Genomic DNA, 21,667 nt, shown 5'->3' with positions numbered 1-21,667 from the left:
AACTATGCAGAGTTCCCTTAGGCGTGAGTATTTTTTTATTCTCTAGTGGGAACGGGGAGTTAAGATTCATGAACATCACTATTTTCAAGAGACCAGAAGGGACACCCAAACAGAGAAGGTGAAATCTTGAAAGTAGTAAGTGAAACTGTGGCAGGAAGAAAAAACTCCCAACCAAGAGGAGTATAGATGGCCCTGGAAAGGGAAACACTTGGACATATTTCTGTCACAGAACAATATAGCAGTAGAATAATCCCTATTTATGGACATAGGTCAATGTGTGAGTCTTTCTTAGTAGATTTTAAAATTGTGTTTTACAATTGTATTCAAATTAATACAGTTTTTTCCTTACTGAATAGTTCTATGCTGTCTTGTAACGTTTTTTTTTTTTTTTTGAGAATTAGCTCTACCTTCTTTTTTTTTTTTTAAATATGAAATTGATTGTCAAATTGGTTTCCATACAACACCCAGTGCTTATGAAGGAAATTGAAGAAGATACAAAGAAATGGAAAAACATTCCATCCTCATGGATTCAAAGAATAAATATTGGTAAAATGTCAATACTACCCAAAGCAATCTACACATTCAGTGCAATCCCAATCAAAATTGCACCATCATTCTTCTCGAAGCTAGAACAAGCAATCCTAAAATTTGTATGGAACCACAAAAGACCCCAAATAGCCAAGGTAATATTGAAGAAGAAAACCAAAGCGGGAGGCATCACAATCCCATACATTAGCCTCTACTACAAAGCTGTCATCATCAAGACAGCATGGTATTAGCACAAAACAGACACAAAGACCAATGGAATAGAGTAGAGACTCCAGAATTGGACCCACAAAAGTATGGCCAACTAATCTTTGACAAAGCAGGAAAGAATAGCCAGTGGAAAAAAGACAGTCTCTTTAACAAATGGTGCTGGGAGAACTGGACAGCAACATGCAGAAGGTTGAAACTAGACCACTTTCTTACACCATTCACAAAAATAAACTCAAAATGGATAAAGGACCTGAATGTGAGACAGGAAACCATCAAAACCCTAGAGAAGAAAGCAGGAAAAAACCTCTGTGACCTCAGCCGCGGCAATTTCTTACTTGACACATCTCCAAAGGCAAGGGAATTAAAAGCAAAAATGAACTATTGGGACCTCATGAAGATAAAAAGCTTCTGCACTGCAAAGGAAGCAATCAACAAAACTAAAAGGCAACCGATGGAATGGGAAAAGATATTTGCAAATGACATATCGGACAAAGGGCTAGTATCCAAAATCTATAAAGAACTCACCAAGCTCCACATCCGAAAAACAAATAATCCAGTGAAGAAATGGGCAGAAAACATGAATAGACACTTCTCTAAAGAAGACATCCAGATGGCCAACAGGCACATGAAAAGATGCTCAACGTCGCTCCTCATCAGGGAAATACAAATCAAAACCACACTCAGATATCACCAAAATGTGGCCAAAATGAACAAATCAGGAGACTATAGATGCTGGAGAGGATGTGGAGAAACGAGAACCCTCTTGCACTGTTGGTGGGAATGCAAACTGGTGCATCCACTCTGGAAAACAGTGTGGAGGTTCCTCAAAAAATTACAAATAGATCTATCCTATGACCCAGCAATAGCACAGCTCTACCTTCTTTACAACAGATGCTCTTAAAAGTTTGAGTTAACCAGGATGCCCTAAAAAGCTCCCTTCCTGGAGCATTTTTTATTCTGTGAGGTGCTGTGAGGTTTCTGTTATGCAACATGTGCATTTGAATATTAGGTTATTGATTGCAAGAATTTTTTGTATAACCTCCGAAACCAGTAAGATTCTGCAGTATAATGTAGAGGTTTAGTGTATATACTTAGGAATAAGACTGTCTGAGAATCATGACTCTGCTGTTTGCCAGCGGTGTAATCTCGGACAGTTTACTTAGCCTCTCAGTGCCACGGTTTCTTTCCTCTAAACTTGAGATATCAATGATCACCCCACTCACGTGCTTGTTATGAGGACTCATGAATTCCCTGATACAAGGAAAGTGTTTTGAACAGCACCTAGCATATAGTGAGCACCCAGTATTGGCATTAGCTATTATTATTACTACAGATCTGTAAGGTTCGTTACTGTTATGCTCATAATACCTTTTCTTTTGCATACATTTTTTTAGACTTAATCATTTAAAACTTTAAAAAATGTTTATTTATTTTGAGAGAGAGTTTGCAAGTGGGGGAGGGGCCTAGAGAGAGGGAGAGAATCCCAAGCAGACCTCCTGCCACTGGTACAGAGCCTGACACGGGGCTCAATCTCACAAACCGTAAGATCATGACCTGAGTTGAAATCTGACTCTGAACTGACTGAGCCACCTAGGTGCCCCTAGACTTAATAATTTGTTAATATCGTTCAGTGTCTTCAGAAGTTGTTGCTATTTACATATTGTTTTTCACATGGACAGACATTACTTACTAAGCATGTATATTGTTTTCTCTACATACTGAAATTTTTGACTTATTTTTTTTTAAAAATTGGAATGTTTCTTTCCAAAAACATGTAATAGGGGCACCTGGTTAAACATCTGACTCTTGATTTCGGCTCAGGTCATGATCTCACGGTTTGTGAGTTTGAGCCTCGTGTCAGGCTCTCCCCTCTCATGCAGAGCCGGATTTGGATCCTCTGTCTCCCTCTCTCCTTCCACCCCCTACCTGCCCCTTCAAAAATAAAATAAGCAATTAAAAAAAATTTTTTTTAAATGTTTATTTATTTTTGAGACAGAGAGAGACAGAGCATGAACGGGGGAGGGTCAGAGAAACACACAGAATCTGAAACAGGCTACAGGCTCCAGGCTCTGAGCCCGACGTGGGGCTCGAACTCACGGACCGTGAGATCATGACCTGAGCCGAAACCAGATGCTTAACCAACTGAGCCACCCAGGCGCCCCTAAAAATTTTTTAAAACATGTAATAAAACTAATCCTCTATCACTCATCATTTTATCTCAGACAATAGGTCAGCAGTACCTTTTACAGTAATGATGGGGTTTTGTGGCTTGTCAAATGAATGAAAGTGATAGAACTCACTAGAGATGTCAGTTGTTGGATGAAGGTAACTCTTGTGTACTTTTGAGAGTCCATTTCAAGTAAGCCATTCAGTGTAGGGCAATGGTGAGAGCTAAAGTTCTTTAGACTTGGGTTTCCTCATCTGTAAAAGAAGTATATCAGCTGCTTGCTGCTGATGGTTATGGAAGTTCACTAAGACATCATATGTGATGTCCACTGCAGAGTGTTTAGCATATACAAAGCACTTAATATTTTTAGATGGTAGCTAGAGAAAGATACACTTTTATTTGAGATATATCTCATTATTTTTTGCCATCTAGTATTTAACCTGAATATAAAGGTCTCAAGTTTTCTGGTAATAGCCAGAATTAAAACTAATTCTCACAGAAGTGTTGTTTTAATGTATTTTTAGAATATGTGGGGAATTTGACAATAAAGGAATTGTAGGATTATAGTTGTAAGATCATCATCCTTGGGTATTTAACAACAACAAACACAGTACTACTAATAATACTGCATTATATTCGTATAGTAGTTTATCATTTACAAAGATTTTTATCTGTCACCCATTGCGTGTTTATCAATAAATCTGTATGTTGATTAGATTGGTTAGATGTTAGTAGATGAGTCCATAGATTCTAAGAGGTGAAGTGACTTGTCTAAGCGTTCCTGTTTAGTGACCAGAACTTAGTTCTTTTTCCTTGTTCTACATTATTTGTAGACTTGCTTGGTAGCGTCGGGTGTAACTCTGGGTATTGTCTCATCAATGAAGATTTGCTTGAGTTTTGAAGCTAGAAGTGTGCATATAGAAATTCAGGAAGTTATGTATTCCTTAGATTTCTTAGACATTATTTTTCTTGATTTTTACAACTTAAGTACAGAATTTTAATTCAGAACATAAAGGTTTTTCTTGCTGAGGTACTTTTTCCATAATTTTGTTCCTATCATTTAGGAATACATGATGGTCAGTGCTTATAGGGTGTGTGGCATGCTCAACAGTTTACATGGGGTACTTTTTAAAATCAGAAAAGTATGTAAGTTATGACTATATAGTTTGGTGATTTTTTTTTTTTTTTTTTTTTGGGAAACTGACATTACCAGAATCTCCGAAGTCAGCCATCAGCCCCCTTTGGTTATTACTCATTCCCACTCGCAAAGTTAATGACAATCTTGACTTTTCTTTTTATAGATTACCTTTAGTTATTTTTGAATAGTTGACTCATCACTCATTATATTTATGAAATTCATCCAAATTTTTCAAGTAGTTGTAGTTTATTCATCCTCATTGATGTATAGTATGTACTATATGAACGTACCACAATTTATTAATCCATTCTACTGTTGATGAGCTTTTGAGATGTATCCAAACTGGAGCTTTTAAGAATAATGCTGCAATGAACATGAATGTACATGCCTTTTGGAGAGCATTTATATATGCATTTCTGTTAGGTAGTGATCTAGGAATGGAATTGTTGGTTTATAAAACATACAGTTAAGTGCTTTTCAAATCCATTGTACCATTTTACACTCCCTTCAGTGTAGGACATTCAGGGATTGTCTTTTTCTCCCCTTGTAGTCTTTCTGGTGGGTGCTTAGTATTATCACATTATGGTTTTTGTTTGCTTTTATTTGATGAATGATCATATCGAGCACCTTTTCTGATGTTAGTGGATATTTTCTCTTCGGAAGTATCTATTCAGATCTTTTTGTGCTCTTTAAAAAGTCAGATAGTCTTTTTCTTACTGAGTTGTAAGGAGTCCTTTGTATATTCCTCTTCTAAAGTCTTTGTCACTTATGTGTATGGCCAGTATCTTTTCCCATCTGTGATTTGCCTTTTCCCTCTTTATGGTATCTTCCATAAATTAATAAAGTTCAGTTTACCAATGTTTTTCTTTTATGATTGATAATTCCTCCTCCTCCTCTTCCTCCTCATATTTACTTCTAAAGATTTTGTTTTGACTTTCATATTTGTGTCTAAAATCCTATTTGGAATTAACTTTTATGTATGTTGTGAGGTGTGGGTCTAGATTCAAACTCAGATTAGAATAATCTGCAAGTATTGTACATTTTCCTTTCTCTAAATGGCATTTATGTAATTGTACTGGTTTAAGGTTTTGATGAACTTGATTTTAGGGTAAAATGTGGTGACCGGGAAGCCTTTTAATTAGACTCACATATGAATGTTGGGAGTAAAGAATGGGAGATAATTGATGCACCAGTTGCCTCTTGTGATAGCTTTTTGGCAGTAACAATTTTAGGTACTGCTCTTGTTTTGGTTTGGATAATGGAAAAAAAAAAAAAAAGAAATAAAGGAAAACCTGTAACCTGTGAAAATGTTGGCCAGAATCAGAATTTTTATTATAGATTTAAAATTCTTTTTTTTTTTTAATTAAAGTATGTTCAGTGTTATTTTACATTTTGAGAGAGTAATTTCGGTGTATCTTTTATATAATTGATTTATACAAGTCATATCCATGATTTCAGTATTTTCTGTGGAAAGCCCATAATTAAACAAGCTTTATAATGGTTCTGTTTAGTCATATCTTATTTTCAGTCATTGAGACCATCTCACTGAATGGACTAAGACTAATAGCTATCCTTTTCTTGTCAGATGAAGAAATAAAAGTTAAAAGGGTTAAATTTTCTTTCGTACTGATTAGAATTTGGAATTCCAAGGCTAGAAGCCGCAAATCTTAATTTTAAGTTTTCAGGGTGCTGACTCTTGACTCGTATCTACTATACATACTTTGCAATCATCTTTGTTGAGACCTTTGAGAATCCTCAGATATTTAGTACCAAAATGATGTCTTCTAGAGGAACTATACGTTTTATGTGCATTGCTTCACAGTACATGTTATTTTCATGTTATTTTTATGTTTTCTCACCTCATGCAGGTACTGAGTATGTGAAGACAGGTAGAGAACAACTAATCTAGGTTGAGAGATGGGTATTTAGCATTGGGCCAGGCTCACTCATTAGTAGGTAGAATACTCCCTTATGCCCACTAGCCCATGACATTTAACTTTTTTAAAACAGTGTTATTTAGACATAGATTACACATCATAAAATTTACCTATTTCAGCTGTACAATTTAGTGATTTTCATTAACTTTAGCCGAGTGGTGCAACGTCACCACAAATCAGTTTTAGAACATTTTATTCCTCTAATAGCAGCCTCCTGCCCATTACAGTTAATCCGTGTTACTACCCCTCAGCAACAAGTTACTTATTTTCTCTATAAATATGCTTTTTCTAGAAACTTCATATAAATGGAAACATACAGTGTGTGGTCTTTTTTATATCTGGCTTCTTTCAGTGAGTATAATGGTTTTTTTTTTTTTTTTTTTTAACGTTTATTTATTTTTGAGACAGAGACAGAGCATGAACAGGGGAGGGGCAGAGAGAGAGGGAGACACAGAATCTGAAACGGGCTCCAGGCTCTGAGCTGTCAGCACAGAGCCCAACGTGGGGCTCGAACTCACGGATTGTGAGATCATGACCTGAGCCGAAGTCGGACGCTTAACCGACTGAGTCACCCAGGCGCCCCGAATGTTTTTGAGGTTTATCCATGTTGTCCCGTTTCTAGTACTTTGTTCCTTTTTATTTTCCAGTAGTATCCATTGAATGGGTATACTACATTTCCTTTGTCCATTAACCAGCATTTAGGTTTTGATGACATTTAAATTTAAAATCATGCTTCTATAAAATTATAAATTTCTTTGGCCATAATGTGGTAATTTGTTAATGATTAGATTCTTCTTTGCCAAGGCATATAGTAGTTTATACTTGCAACAGGTTCCTTGAATTAGAATTGTAGTTTGAAATTCAATCTTGATATGTTTTAAAATTACAGAAGTACAGCTAATCAGATCTCTTCTGCACGTTACTTCCTAAATAGAGAATCTGACACGTTAGTCTCTTTAATCATATGTTCTAAGTTTTACTTGAAAAAAAATTTTTTTAATGTTTATTTATTTCTGAGACAGAGAGAGACAGAGCATGAATGGGGGAAGGGCAGAGAGAGAGGGGGACACAGAATCTGAAGCAGGCTCCAGGCTCCAAGCTGTCAGCACAGAGCCCGACGCGGAGCTCGAACTCACAGACCGTGAGATCGTGATCTGAGCTGAAGTTGGACGCTCAACCGACTCAGCCACCCAGGCACCCCGAAAAAAAAAATTAATGTTTATTTTGGAGAGAGAGAGAGAGCGAGCGAGCGAGCACGAGTGGAGGAGGGGCAGAGACAGAGAGGGAGACACAGAATCCGAAACAGGCTCCAGGCTCCGAGCTGTCAGCACAGAGCCTGATGTGGGGCTTGAACTGGTGAGATCATGACCTGAGCTGGAGTTGAACCCTTAACTGACTGAGCCACCCAGGCGCCAGCTAAGTTTACTTTTAATAGTCAGCATTTTTGCTCTTAAGCTCAAGTGTGTTGTTAGTATATTGGCACTTTTAAAATACATTTTTCTGTATTAACTAAAAACCTTTAAGCAGTTGGAAACTACACAGTAATTGTTTATCTAGGCTTGACTTTGCCATATATCATACATGGTTACAAAGAATTACTTTCTAAACCTAGTCAGGGAATTAAATTGGAGGAAGTTTTACAATAAACTGTCACTGGGTAGAAATGTCTAATTTTGTTTAAATAGTTCCATTTTGAAAACAAAAAAAAAGAATGTGTGTGTATTCATATATATCATATACATACATGTATATATCTGTATAACATACATACACACACACATCCCATTACATAGAGATAATCGCATAGGCATTAATGATAGAGAAGCCATGTTTGAATCCCTTTTAACTACTTACTCATTTGATCTCAAGTAATTTAGGTTCACCGAACCCAAACTTTTTTCTGTAGAATGGGTTGTTGGTATGGCACCTGACACATTGTAAAATGAGGCATGCCTAGTATGATGCCTGGCACATTGGAAGTACTTACTAAATATTTGTCCTTTTCCATTGATTTTGAGCCTCATATTATGGTACAGATGATGATGCTACATTTAAAAAATAAATGAATTATTATGATTTCTGTAATGAATGTAGTTAAAAGTCATTGTCTCTGTTGACATTAGTGAGGTGGGAAGGCAAAAATTTTAATTTGGCTTAGATAGTTTTTTTCCCCTTTTTTATAAAGGTCATTTATGTTGTTAATGTAGTTATTTGTATGCCTTCTAACATTTCCTTGTGTTTTTCTAGTGTTCACAGATGAGAGAATTCAGAAATGAGTCGAAACTATATATTTTAGAGTAATTTCAGGTGCCTTTGACTTTGGGATTGTTGACTTTTAAACAAGGAAAAGATGCTTTCAGTAGGGGATATAAAAACTAATCACTTGCTTCTTATGGATAGAAAATAGAATAAAATTAAATGACCTAACATACAGAAATATTTGCAAATATCTTCTCCCATTCAGTAGGTTGCCTTTTAGTTTTGTTGATTTGTTTCCTTTGCTGTGCAGTAGTATTGGCAAGGATGTGGAGAAAAACGAACCCCCGTGCACTGTGGGTGGAAATGCAAACTGGTGCAGCCACTCTGGAAAAACAGTATGGAGGATCCTCAGAAAGTTAAAAATAGAACTACCCTATGATCCAGTAATTACACTGCTGGGTGTTTACCTAAAAAGTACAAAAACACTAATTCAAAGGGATACATGCACCTCTATGTTTATTGCAGCATTCTTTAGGTAGTCAAATTATGGAAGCAGCCCAAGTGCCCATCGATTGATAAAAGGATGAAGTAGGGTATGTGTATATATATGTATATATACGTATATACATCGTTGAATTGTTGAATCACTATTTTGTACACCTGAAACTACAATAACACTGTTAACCATACTGGAATTAAAATAAAAGGTTCATATCCATATCGAAAGAAGTTGCACATCTAAATACCGAAGCCTAAGTTTATACCTATTCTATTTCTACATATGGGAATAGCATCACAATAAAAATAATTAAGACACTTGGGATAAGGGGCTGCAAGAATTCCTTTTCTTCAAAGAGGGATCAGAGCACTATTAAAGTTTGAGAAACATCACTCTATAAAGTCAATGATGGAAGGGACTATATCATATTTACTCTTCTATTCTCAGGTCCTAATTCAGTGCCTGGCACATAGGAGATAGTAAATATTTTTTGAATTACGGAAGGCTTCTCATGTGTAAATAGATGCACCTTTGGAGTTGTGCTTCAGTTTTTTAGGGCATGCTTCAGGAGGCATCCTGCATCCTGTCTCCATTGATAGGCAATGAGTCTATCAAAATCTGTTGACTTAAGAAAGAGTTTTGCCTTTTTTCTCACCTTTGCAATCCTGATCCTAATATTTTCAAAAAATAGAAATAATTATTCATTTTAAAAATGTGCCAGTATGAAGCAACACTTAAATGTAATTTTTCTCTGAACTTAGAGCACAGAAGCTTCCATTCCAACTTAGACTAACCAATAGGTAAAACTTGTGCATATTAAAAACTTGAGAGACCTAATGTATATTTATATCATATACTTATGCATGTCTTTTTTTTTAATTTTGACATATGGTTTACCTTTGAACAACATTGGTTTTATCACTGCAGGTCCCCTTATATGTGGATTTTTTATAGTATAGTACTGTAAATATGTTTTGTCTTCTTTATAACTTAATTAACATTTACTTTAGCTACTTGTTTGTAAGAATACAGTATATAATACAGATAATGTACAAAATATTTGTTAATAGACTATTTATAGTCTCAGTCAGGCTTCCAGTCAACAGTAGGCCATTAGTAGTTAACTATTAGGGGAGTTAAAAGTTATTGGCGGATTTTCAGCTGCATGGGGGGTCAGGGGCATTAACCCCAGGGTTTTTCAAGGGTCACCTGTAATTTTAAATTTATAGAAATGTTGCAGAAATTGTACACTGGTCCCATATGCCTTTCACTCAGTGTCTCCCAGAGTTAACAATACGTACGGTTACCAAAAATGAGACGTTAACTTTGGCTCAGTATTATTAACTAACCTATGGATATTATTCACATATCACTAGTTATTTCACAAATGTCTCCATCCTGCTCCAGAATCCATTCCAGAGTTTCACATTGTATTTAGTTGTCACGTCTCTTTCATCTTCTGCATTCTATGACAGTTCCTCCGTGGTTGCTTATTTTCATGAACTTGACACCTTGGAAGGATACTGGTCAGTTATTTTGTAGAATGTTACTAGTGTGGGCTTGTATGATGTTTTTTTGTTTTTTTTCATGATTAGATTGAGGTCATGTGTTTCTGGCAAGAATAATATGCTCTTCTCAGTATCAAGGAATACATGATGTTCATCTCTTATTACTGTATTGTTAACATTGACTGCTTGGGTAAGGTATCAGCTAGGTTGCTTCACTATCACAGTACTATTTTTCTATTGATGATTAATAAACATTTTTAGGAAGATACTTTGAGACTATGCAAATATTCTGCTTCTCTTCAAAATTGTACCTCCTAACTAAGCTTAGAACCCATTGATGTTACTTACTGTGGTATTCCTGTTACCCCTAATACTTCGCCATTTATTACTTGGAATTCTTCTCTGAGGAAGAGTAATCCCTTTCTCCTATTTGTATTTGTTTGTTGTTTTAAACATTTTTTTTAAGTTTACTTATTTTGAGAAAGAGACAGCGCGAGTGAGGGAGAGAGAGAGAGAATCCCATGCAGGCTCTGCGCTGTGAGTGCAAAGCCTGACATGGGGCTTGAACTTGGGAAACTGTGAGATCGTGTCCTGAGCTGAAACCTAGAGTTGGATGCTTAACCTACTCAGCCACCCAGGTGCCCCTCTCCTATTTGTTTTCTCATTCAGTAATTTACATGTAAGTATGGACTCACAGACTTTTTTTTTTTCCTCTTAGTATTTGGTTTAAAATTCAGTACTACGGTCATTTTTATTGTTGCTTGAACTTTACAGCTTTGGTTATTGGGAGCTTTTTCTAGTTGGTTCCTATGCCCTTTGACATGCCTTTCTTGAGCACTTGTTTACTTTCTGGTACCACAAGATACTCTAGTCTCATGTTGTTTTTCTCTGTCTCAGCCTTTTAATCAGTTGCTGCTCTAAGAAACCTTGGTTCTTTTTAATAGAGAATGTTGTTTAGAAACTAAGATCTCAGCGCTATGTGTGCTGTTGGGATGTTCTTGTTCCTCAGCCTTCTCATTGAACGTAGTTAGGAAATATATTTATAGTAATCCATACATATGTGTGTGTCTGTATACTTGTACATAAGTGTATGTATGTGTTTTCTGTTTTAAAAGCCATACTTAATATGGATGCCTCTCCTGTTTAATACCATAGCATTGTTCCTTGCTTTTCCTTTTCCTTACTTGTAAGTTCTTTTGTTTTGAAAATAATAAATCTGATAATTATATATATTTAATTTTTTCTTCAACTCTAGTATACTCATAAAGTAACACAATTGCTAATCTTGTGAGAAATAAAACAACTAACTAGAGTATGGGATTTATATACAGTTCTTTTCTCTTTAGCTTTAAGAGTATCCAGTCAAATACTGTTTTCCAAAGTAGGTGTATATGATTGATTTGTAATACAGTGAGCTTTGTTTTTTAAAGTTTATATTTCATTTCAGAACCCCCCACCCCATCCTGGTTGATTTTTAAAAAATACTTAAAATTCATTTTTGGGTTGTATATTTCTATGGGTTTTGGCAAAAGCCTAGTTTTGTTTCCATCACCACATTCATGAGAGAGAACACTTCAGTCACCCCTTATGCTTATATTTTAGAAGAAAACATTAAAAGTTGTTTGGTACTTGAAATGCATAAGAAAATTTTACCAGTGGATTTTACGCTGTGTGGGTTGAATCATCACATTAAGAGAGAAACTTGTGTGAGTAATCAAACGGTTAGGATATTAAAAGAGAAAAGGAGGGAGACTTCTTAATGGCACCATCATTTGTTATTCGTTGAGGCACCAGAAAATGGATTTGTTTTTTCAGATTTTAAAGGACTGAGATTTTTCACAGTGTAAATTGAAACTTTTTAAAGAGAAATAATTCACAAAGTATAATCAAATACTTTAATTAATTATTTGAGAGAGACAGAGCACATGTGAGTGAGGGGCAGAGAGAGAAGCGGGGCTCCCCTGATGCGGGGCTCATCATCACCCAGTGTGGGCACGAGATCACCCGATGTGGGACTTGAATGCACGAACCGTGAAATCATGACCTGAGCCAAAGTCAGATGCTTAATGACTGAGCCACCCAAGTGCCCTCAAATACATACTTTTAAAATATTACTTTGCTAGTGCTCACGCTGTAAGCAAAATGAACATAATTTAGAAGTGATAAAATCTTATCCTAGTGCTGTTTTAATTTGAATCAGTATGGAAAGGGGTTTATTACATATATTTTCATGTCTTCTATAAAATTGTGTTCGTGAATAGATGACAGATAAAGGTCATGAGGTAACTAGGAACATGGAACAGGTATGCAGAATTGTAGACAATTGTTCAGTTTTGCCAGCAAATCGCAGTGCAAATTAGAACAATGAGCTACCATTTTTACTTATTAAGTTAGTAGAGAGAATATGAATGAAAATGAGTACCCTAATCTGGTAAAGGTGTGGTGACACTTAAGTACATGAATACATTGCAGGCAGCATTAGCAGTCCACACTGATACCCTGCTTTTATTTTTTTTTATTTTTTTATTTTTTATTTATTTATTTTTTTTTTAATTTTTTTTTTTTCAACGTTTTTAATTTATTTTTGGGACAGAGAGAGACAGAGCATGAACGGGGGAGGGGCAGAGAGAGAGGGAGACACAGAATCGGAAACAGGCTCCAGGCTCCGAGCCATCAGCCCAGAGCTTGACGCGGGGCTCGAACTCACGGAGCGCGAGATCGTGACCTGGCTGAAGTCGGACGCTTAACCGACTGCGCCACCCAGGCTTTTAAGCACAGTAGGAACAAAAATACCAATGTAGTTGGCCCTTGAAGAATGCAGGACTTAGGGGTGGCGACTCCCATGCAGTTGAAAATCCAAGTATCACTTTTGAGTCCCCAGAACTTAACTACTAATAGCCTTCCTTTGCCCTAAAGCCTTACAATGACATCAGCAATTAACACATATTTTGTATGTTGTATTAAATACTGTTTTTTCACAATAATATGTCAACTTTTTTTCTTTTTCAGTATTTCTAAGTTACACAGGTTTTTCAAATTGTCTCAAACAAATCTCCAAAAAATTTCCTATATACTTATTTGTTTATATTTATATATTTATATTATTTACATTTATATTTCTCTTTGAGAGATACATATATCTCCTTTGAGATATAAACCCCTTTGAGAGTGGGGTTGCAAGTGAATGAGGGGCAGAGAGAATCCCACAAGGGGCAGAGAGAGAAGCAGGGCTCCCCCCGAAGTGGGGCTCGTGGGTTTTGTTTTGTTTTGTTTTGTTTTTTAACTGGAAGTAGGGCTTGTGCTCACCCAGAGCAGGGCTCGGAGTTCATCTGATGTGGGACTTGAACTCACCAACAGTGAAATCATGACCTGAGCCGAAGATGAATGCTTAATGCCTGAGCCACCCAGGCACCTGTCCTGCATGTTTATTGAAAAAAGTTCAATTGGACCCACACACTTGAAAACGTGTGTTGTAGAGGGTCAACTGTAGTTAGTCTATCAGGCTGATGTACCCTGATGGAACTGATGGGTATTTTCTTCTAAAAAAGTATTTTCCTGATTATTTGCAGTAGGAAAACTACATAAAATTGGAATTTTACTTTTTTCCAGGCATGACTGTGTAAAAGTTATATGTTGACATTGGTGTTGAATGTGACTGTGTACCCTAAAATCTGTAGCACCGTGACTGTCAAATTATAGAATCTGAATAGTCAGAAAAAGGGAAGATTTATATTTGCTTAATTCTGAAAGAGTAACTACCCAGTAACTAAAAGTGTACTTTAAAAAAGGAATTTGGGGCACCTGGGTGGCTTAGTTGGTTAGGTGTCTGACTCAGAGTTCATGAGTTTGAGCCCCACGTGGGGCTCTGTGCTGACAGCGTGGGGCCTGGAGCCTACTTTGGATTCTGCGTGTGTCTCTCTCTCTGCCCCTCCCCTACTCACGCTGTCTCAAAAATAAGTAAACATTAAATAATAAAAAAGAATCCACTTTAGCCAAGTTATTATACATTTTTTGTATAATTTTTAAAGGGTGGATGTAACTTATTTAGTCTCTGTCAGTAAGAAGCTTCATATTATCTGAAAGATGGAAGCACTGGGAAATATGAATAACAGGCTTGTTTACCTTCTTCTTTTCTTTAACATGTGTTTTGATGGAATGAAAGTGTATGTGGAATATCTGTTAATGTAGGTGGATGTTTGTGGAAAGTGAGTGCCATATTTAACCTTTCAAGTCTTGAAGGCTTAAAAAAATTTTTGTAACTATATACATCCTGACAAAAGATATTTTAGAATATATGGATACATTTTTCTTAGCTGATTATGATGTTGTGACAATCCAGTTGTGAAACTATGAGGGACAGCTACCCATATCCACCATTCAGAGAGTAGTTATTCTTGACAAGTTGAATTATATTTCCATACTCTCTTTTAGGCATATTTAGCAGAACTAGATTTGTAACTCCTAAAAGGTCAATAAACAACCTGTATTTAGTATTTGACTTGATCTTTTTCTTTTTCTTTTTTTTTTTTTTGGCAGGTTGGGCGGGGGGAATTATGTTTTCAAATTTTGTGATTTAAAGAATGCATTGATTGATATTTTGGGGAGGCAAATCTCCATGGATCTCTCATATTTCTGCACGTCTGAACCAAGGCATTAGCTGGACTGTCTTTTCAAGGATATTGTTGTACAAACAGCCTTGAAAGATAGTAAATTGATTTTAATTTAGATTTCTTTTTTTTTTAACGTTTATTTTTGACACAGAGAGAGACAGAGAATGAACGGGGGAGGGTCAGAGAGAAGGAGACACAGAATCTGAAATAGGCTCGAGGCTCTGAGCTGTCAGCACAGAGCCCCATGTGGGGCTTGAACTCACGGACCGCGAGATCATGACCTGAGCCACAGTCGGATCTCAACTGACTGAGCCACCCAGGTGCCCCTAATTTAGATTTCTTTAGAAATCTAGACTTAGGAAAGTTTCAGGACAGATTTATTTCCTGTTCAGGATAATAAAGATCATTTTTACCTCTAGAGCAGAGGTTGGGCATGTTTGCCAGCAGTACCTTTCAAAGATTGGGTTTTCTTAACCTTAGAGTTCTTCAGCTCTCTCATAAACCCGCTAAATGATCATCTATCCGGGCTGTTCCACACCAGCCCCATGAGACTTGGGTGACAACATGGAGCTCATGGTGCCTTTTGTGCCATGAGAATGGATTAACAAGTATGATGTATGTGTGTTTATAAAATGCAGTCACTTATATGTTGAATTAAAAATATATATATATTTGAAATCATAGAAACAGTAGGGACAGAAAAGTCATTGTCAGGAGCAGGCCCATAAAAGGGTGGTGGTGGAGGGGGACAAGGAAACTTGATAAAAGGTTACAAACTTTTAGATATAAGGTGAATAAGGTCTGAGGATCTAATGTATAACATGGTGACTATAGAACTTAAGTGTTCTCGCCCACCCCGCCCCCCACCATAAATAAAGGAAAGAAAAAAAGGTATTCTGTGTGAGGTGATGAATATGTCAGTTAACTAGATGGAAGGAATCTTTTCACAGTGTATATGTATATCCATTCATCATGTTCTATACTTTAAATATCTTACAGTTTGGTCACTTATACTTCAGTAAAGCTGGAAAACAAAAAAACCTTGCCAGAGAAAAAAAGTATATTTCTGACTCAGGATACTTGTTTTTGCCAGCACGCTTGAAACTGGCTTGCTTCTTTGATAACTGAAAAAGTGGAAGTAGAACAAAATCTTCTACCTTTCAAATTTATTTAATGTCATGATAACGTATTGGTGTAAAGATGTGATTGTTTTTAACAACAAAAAATAGAGTAACGTTATTATAGAATTATTGTAGAATAGAATTAGATTATTATAGAATCTAATTGTTATAGAATTATTATTAGAGAATTTAAAAGGAACGTGTGTGTGTGGGAGTGTCTCGGTAGCCCGGTCGGTTAAGCGTCTGGACTCTTGATTTTGGCTCAGGTCACGCTCTCACTGATGAGATCAAGCCCTGCGTCGGGATCTGCACTGACAGCGCTCAGCCTGCTTGGGATTCTCTCCCTCTCTGCCCCTTCCCCCTTGGGTTGTGCGTTCTCTCTTTCTCTTCCTCTCAAGATAAATAAATAAAAAATAATAATAAGAGGAAAGTGTGTGTGTGTGTGTGTGTGTGTGTGTGTGTGTGTGTGTTGAGAAAAGTATACTAAAACACCCTAGGAACCTGCAGACAATCTGCTGTTTTTTAGACCAGTTCTTTTTGCCCTCATTAGTGTATTAAGACTTTGCTTGATTGCTAGTTGGAGGTTCTGTCTTTACATAGAGGGTCACAGTCCCTATAAATAAAATGCTTTATTTTAAAATTATTTCAGAAGAATTTACAGATGTTAAATTGACTCACTGAGTGTTAGGGTAAACAATTGAAGATTTTAAATCATATTAAATATATGACAATTTTTATAAGACAAACACTAGTAAATTATGCTTAACATGGAAACAGCCTCACTTTATTCCTCAGAATTCAAAGTAAGAAAAGTTCGTGTAAGTCCTTCTGCTCAGTTTTTAGCTGTTTTGTGTGTATTGATGAAGCAGAGCAGTGTCTTCTAAAATTTTATTTAACTTTCAGTTTAGCAAGAGTATTATTTTTATGGAAATATATTCATGTTCTATCTGCACGTGGAATTAAAGGCCTACAGACAAATATAATCAAATCCAAATAATTAGCCTGTTTTGAGATTAGGATGAATTTCAGCTGGTACTTTTTTGGTAAGGTAAAATTTTGTTGTCTTTTTTTTTTTTAAGTAACATTATCCCAGTAATTAGTTATAATATTTCTTTTTTGTCATTGTCACTCTGCCATTGTGCATTTACCTGAATGTTGTGTCCAACTACTAACTAAGCATGATGCTCTTTGAGCAAGTTACTGCCCCTGCTTCCCTTTTCTCTTCCATTTCTTTTATCTTTTTTCTCCCTCAGGTAGGTGCAGAGCAGTTCAGCAAGTCTTTTACCCTAACTCAGGGTAAGATGCCTGCCTCTCCTCTCTCTTTCTCCTCCTTTCTTAAAAGTTTTATTGGGTTATCATTGATATACAAAACACTGAACACCCGTGATATATATATTGATGGCTTCAACATATGTACACATCTGTGATTCCGTTACCACAATCAAAATACCAAACACATGCATCACCTTCAGAAATTGCCTTGTGTTCTTTGCGTGCGTGCGTGCGTGTGTGTATGTGGTGGTGTGAACACTTAACATGAGATCTGTCCTCTTTAGCATATTTTAAAGGTCACGGTACTCAGTTGTTAACTATAGATACTATGTGGTCCAGTAGATCTCAGGAACTTACTCACCTTGCGTAACTGAAACTTTATACCCATTGAGCAACAATTGTCCATTTCTTCCTCCCCTAACCCCTGGCAACCACTGTTTTTTCTCTGCTTCTAGGAGTTTGACTATTTTGGGAACCTCATACAAGTGGAATCATGCCATATTTATTCTTACATGACTGGCTTATTTCACTTGGCGTAATACCCCGTATTTTTATCCATGTTGTTGCAAATAGCAGGATTTCCTTCTTTTTTTAACATTGGACATCCTTTTTCAGAGCCTTCCTGTATTTGCTTTTTATGTAATGGACAGCATGTTTTTCTGTATTTAGTGGTTGATTAGGGAAAAGCATGTGTGTTTTATCTTTGTGGAAGTGGTAGTCTGTTTTACTTTTTATGTCTGTTTTATAAACCTTTGCAATCTTTAGGGAAAATAAAATGAAATATTTTATGCATATACAGTCAATTAATAATAGATATCTTCACCAAAAGAAAAACTTTCACCAGAAATTAATTTGGGGTAAGGTAGAATCTCATGCAATTCAGTATCTATGAAATACATAGTGGAGGACTTTAACCCTGTGTAAATTTAAATTCCTGTGTTTAATTGCAGAATCTTTTAGCTGAAAAAGTAGAACAGCTGATGGAATGGAGTTCCAGGCGCTCAATCTTCCGAATGAATGGCGATAAATTCCGAAAATTTATAAAGGCACCACCTCGAAACTATTCTATGATCGTTATGTTCACTGCTCTTCAGCCTCAACGGCAGTGTTCTGTGTGCAGGTAATTTATGTGTTCTAAAAAATTTTAAAAATACTATCCCATGCTTGTATATTTATTACACTTAAGTAAATCTATGTAATAGAATTCAACAGCTGTTCAAGGTTATAGTCTGCTCTAAATGTGCACTTCAAGGTAAGCTCAATACCGGTATATTTTAGAAAATAATATTCTTTTACTGTGTGTAATACTTATTAACCAATGCAAGAGTAATCATAAAACATATTTTCTTCTTTATGTCCTGTATAAAGGTAAATGTGTGATAAGATTTGTTTCGAATATTGTCTGTAAGTTACCTAATTATATTTTATGGGCAATCAAGTAACCTCCTTAAACATATTCTATTTTAACAGTTTAATCGAGAGTCATACTTTTACCTACAGAAATCCATTTACTTTTAATTACTTCCAGTGATTAGAAGGTTCTTCTATAAAACAGAAGTAAATCATTTATAAATTTATTTATTTATTTAGGGGCGCCTGGGTGGCTCAGTTGGTTAAGCGGCTGACTTTGGCTTAGGTCATGATCTCGCAGTCCGTGAGTTCAAGCTCCGCATCGGGCTCTGTGCTGACAGCTCAGAGCCTGGAGCCTGTTTCAGATTCTGTGTCTCCCTCTCTCTGACCCTCCCCCGTTCATGCTCTGTCTCAAAAATAAATAAACGTTAAAAAAAAAAAAATTTTTTTAAATTTATTTATTTATTTATTAAAAAAAATTTTTTTTAATGTTTATTTATTTTTGAGACAGAGAGAGACAGAGCATAAACAGGGGCGGGTCAGAGAGAGGGAGACACAGAATCTGAAGCAGGCTCCAGGCTCTTAGCTGTCAGCACAGAGCCCAACGGGGGGCTTGAACTCATGGACCGTAAGATCATGACTTGAGCCAAGGTCGGATGCTCAACTGACCGAGCCACCCAGGCGCCCAGAAGTAAATCATTTAAATGATTGAAATATCTTTTAGTGGGAACATAGTAAGGAAAATTTTGGACAAGTACAAATACGTATGCAACATCCTTTAAAAAAATTTTTTTTAATGTTGAGATAATGTAGGTTCACATGCAATTGTAAGAAATAATGCAGAGAGATCCTATATACCTTTTGCTCAGTGTCCCCCAATGGTAACATCTTGTAAAACTGTAGTACAATGTCAAAAGTAGAGTATTGGTATTGATATAGAAGGTATACAACATATGATATGGAAGGTATTGTATAGAAGGTATACAACAGTTCCATTACCATAAGAATCCTTCCTCTTGCCCTTTATAGCCACATCCATGCACCCATTCCCATTCCACTCCCACATCCTGCATTTGTACTCCATTTTGTTGTTTTAATAATGTGATGTGGGTGCAATCCTACTCTTGATGATTTTTTGGGTTTGGTGTTTTATATAACTTGCCATAATGCCCTCAACATGCATCCAAGTTGTTGCATTTATCAATAGTCATCATTCTTTTCATTACTGAGTAAACTTTCATGGGGTGAGTGTCCTGCAGTTTGTTAACCATCCATCTGTTACAGGACATCTGGATTGTTTCTGGTTTATGGATATTAAAAATACAACTTTTGTGAACATTTTGGTATGGGTTTTTCTACGAACCTAAGGTTTCATTTCTCTGGGATATGGCTAGGTTGTTTGGTAGTTGCATGTTTTGCTTTATGAGAAACTGCCAAAATGTTTTCCAGAGTGGCTGTATCATTTTACATTTCCTCTAGCAGTGTATGCCTGATGTAGTTTTCCATATCTTCACCAGCATTTTTCACTGTTTTAGCCATTTGACAAGTATGTAGTGACACCTCATTGTGGTTTTATTTTGCGTTTTCCTTATGGCATTGGGTTGAACATCTTTTCATCTGCTTATTTGTTGTCTGTATATCATGTCTTTGATGAACTATCTGTTCATGCCTTTTGCCCACGTTTTAATTGGATTTTTTACTGAGTTTTGAGAGTTCCTTATGTATTGTAGATACTAGTCCTTTGTCAGACATGTAGCTTCCAAATATTTTCTCCTAGTCTATGGCTTATCTTTTCATGTTCATAACATATCTTTTGCAGATATTTATTTAATGAGTCCACTTTACCAGTTTCTTGGTTTATAATTTACTTTTGTTATCCAGGTGAACTCTTTGCCTAGCACTGTATCCCTAAATTTTTCTCTTATGTTGTTTTCTAAAAGTTTTATAGTTTTATGTTTTACATTTTAATCTGATCTTTGGAAGAAATTATGTAGTCTTTCATTATTAATGATGATACTAGCTGTAAATTTTTTTTAATGTTTATTTATTTATTTTGAGAGACAGAGTGCAAGTGGGGGAGGGGCAGAGAGTGAGGGAGACAGAATCTGAAGCAGGCTCCAGGCTCTGAGCCTTTAGCACAGAGCCAGATGCGGGGCTCAGACCCAGGAACTCTGAGATAATGGCCTGAGCTGAAGTCGGGTGCTTAACCCACTGAGGCATCCAGGTGCCCCACTAGCTGTAAGATTTGTAAAGATGTTCTTTATCAACTTAAGCAAGTTCTCTATGAGTTTGCTGAGAGTTCTGATCATGAATGGGTGTTGAATTTTATCAAATTTTTTTTTGGCGTGAATGATAGGATTTTTCATCTTTAGGTGCTTAATATGGTACCTTACGGTAATTGATTTTTGTATGTTGAACCAACCTTCCATTTTGGAATAAATCCTACTGGGTTATGGTGTATTCTTTTTACGTATTGCTGGATTCTATTTGCTAATAAAAATCCATTACAAATATGCATCTAAGTTTATGATAGATATTGATCTATACTTCTTTATTTTTATTTATTTTTTTTTTTTAATTTTTTTTCCAACGTTTTTTATTTATTTTTGGGACAGAGAGAGACAGAGCATGAACGGGGGAGGGGCAGAGAGAGAGGGAGACACAGAATCCGAAACAGGCTCCAGGCTCCGAGCCATCAGCCCAGAGCCTGACGCGGGGCTCGAACTCACGGACCGCGAGATCGTGACCTGGCTGAAGTCGGACGCTTAACCGACTGCGCCACCCAGGCGCCCCTATACTTCTTTATTTTTTATACTCTTTTTAGTCTAGTTTGGTATCAGGCTAATACTGGCCTCATAAAATGATTTGGAAAATGTTCCCTCCTCATTTACTTTCTGGAAGAGATTGTGTAAAATTACACAGTTTTAGAAGATAGTGTTAGCTAGTGTTAATTCTTCTTTAAATATTTGATAGAATCCTTCAGTAAAACCATCTTGGCCTTGTGATTTTAAATTGCATTATTTCATTTCCTCAGTGGTTAAGGACAGTTCAGATTATTTATTTCTTCTTGGCTGAACACTCGTTCTTCTCAAGAACAAACACTTTTATGC

At 36.3% G+C, this 21,667-nt stretch overlaps 1 protein-coding gene across 6 annotated transcripts in view; it reads left to right on the top strand.

Moving 5' to 3' along the window:
* TUSC3 (tumor suppressor candidate 3) overlaps positions 1–21,667 on the top strand; it is a 270,582-nt gene that overhangs the window by 98,865 nt on the left and 150,050 nt on the right. For all 6 annotated transcript variants that reach the window (XM_042983058.1, XM_042983060.1, XM_042983061.1 and 3 more), the window contains exon 2: positions 18,158–18,327. In XM_042983058.1, coding sequence (XP_042838992.1) covers positions 18,188–18,327 — 140 coding nt within the window. In that variant the 5' untranslated portion in view covers positions 18,158–18,187. The remainder of the gene's footprint in view (positions 1–18,157; positions 18,328–21,667) is intronic.

This window comes from Panthera tigris, chromosome B1 (genome assembly GCF_018350195.1).
Source record: "Panthera tigris isolate Pti1 chromosome B1, P.tigris_Pti1_mat1.1, whole genome shotgun sequence".
Taxonomy (NCBI): Eukaryota; Metazoa; Chordata; class Mammalia; order Carnivora; family Felidae; genus Panthera; species Panthera tigris.
Note: the sequence above shows the minus strand (reverse complement) of the source record. Positions and strands in the feature narration are given on the sequence as shown.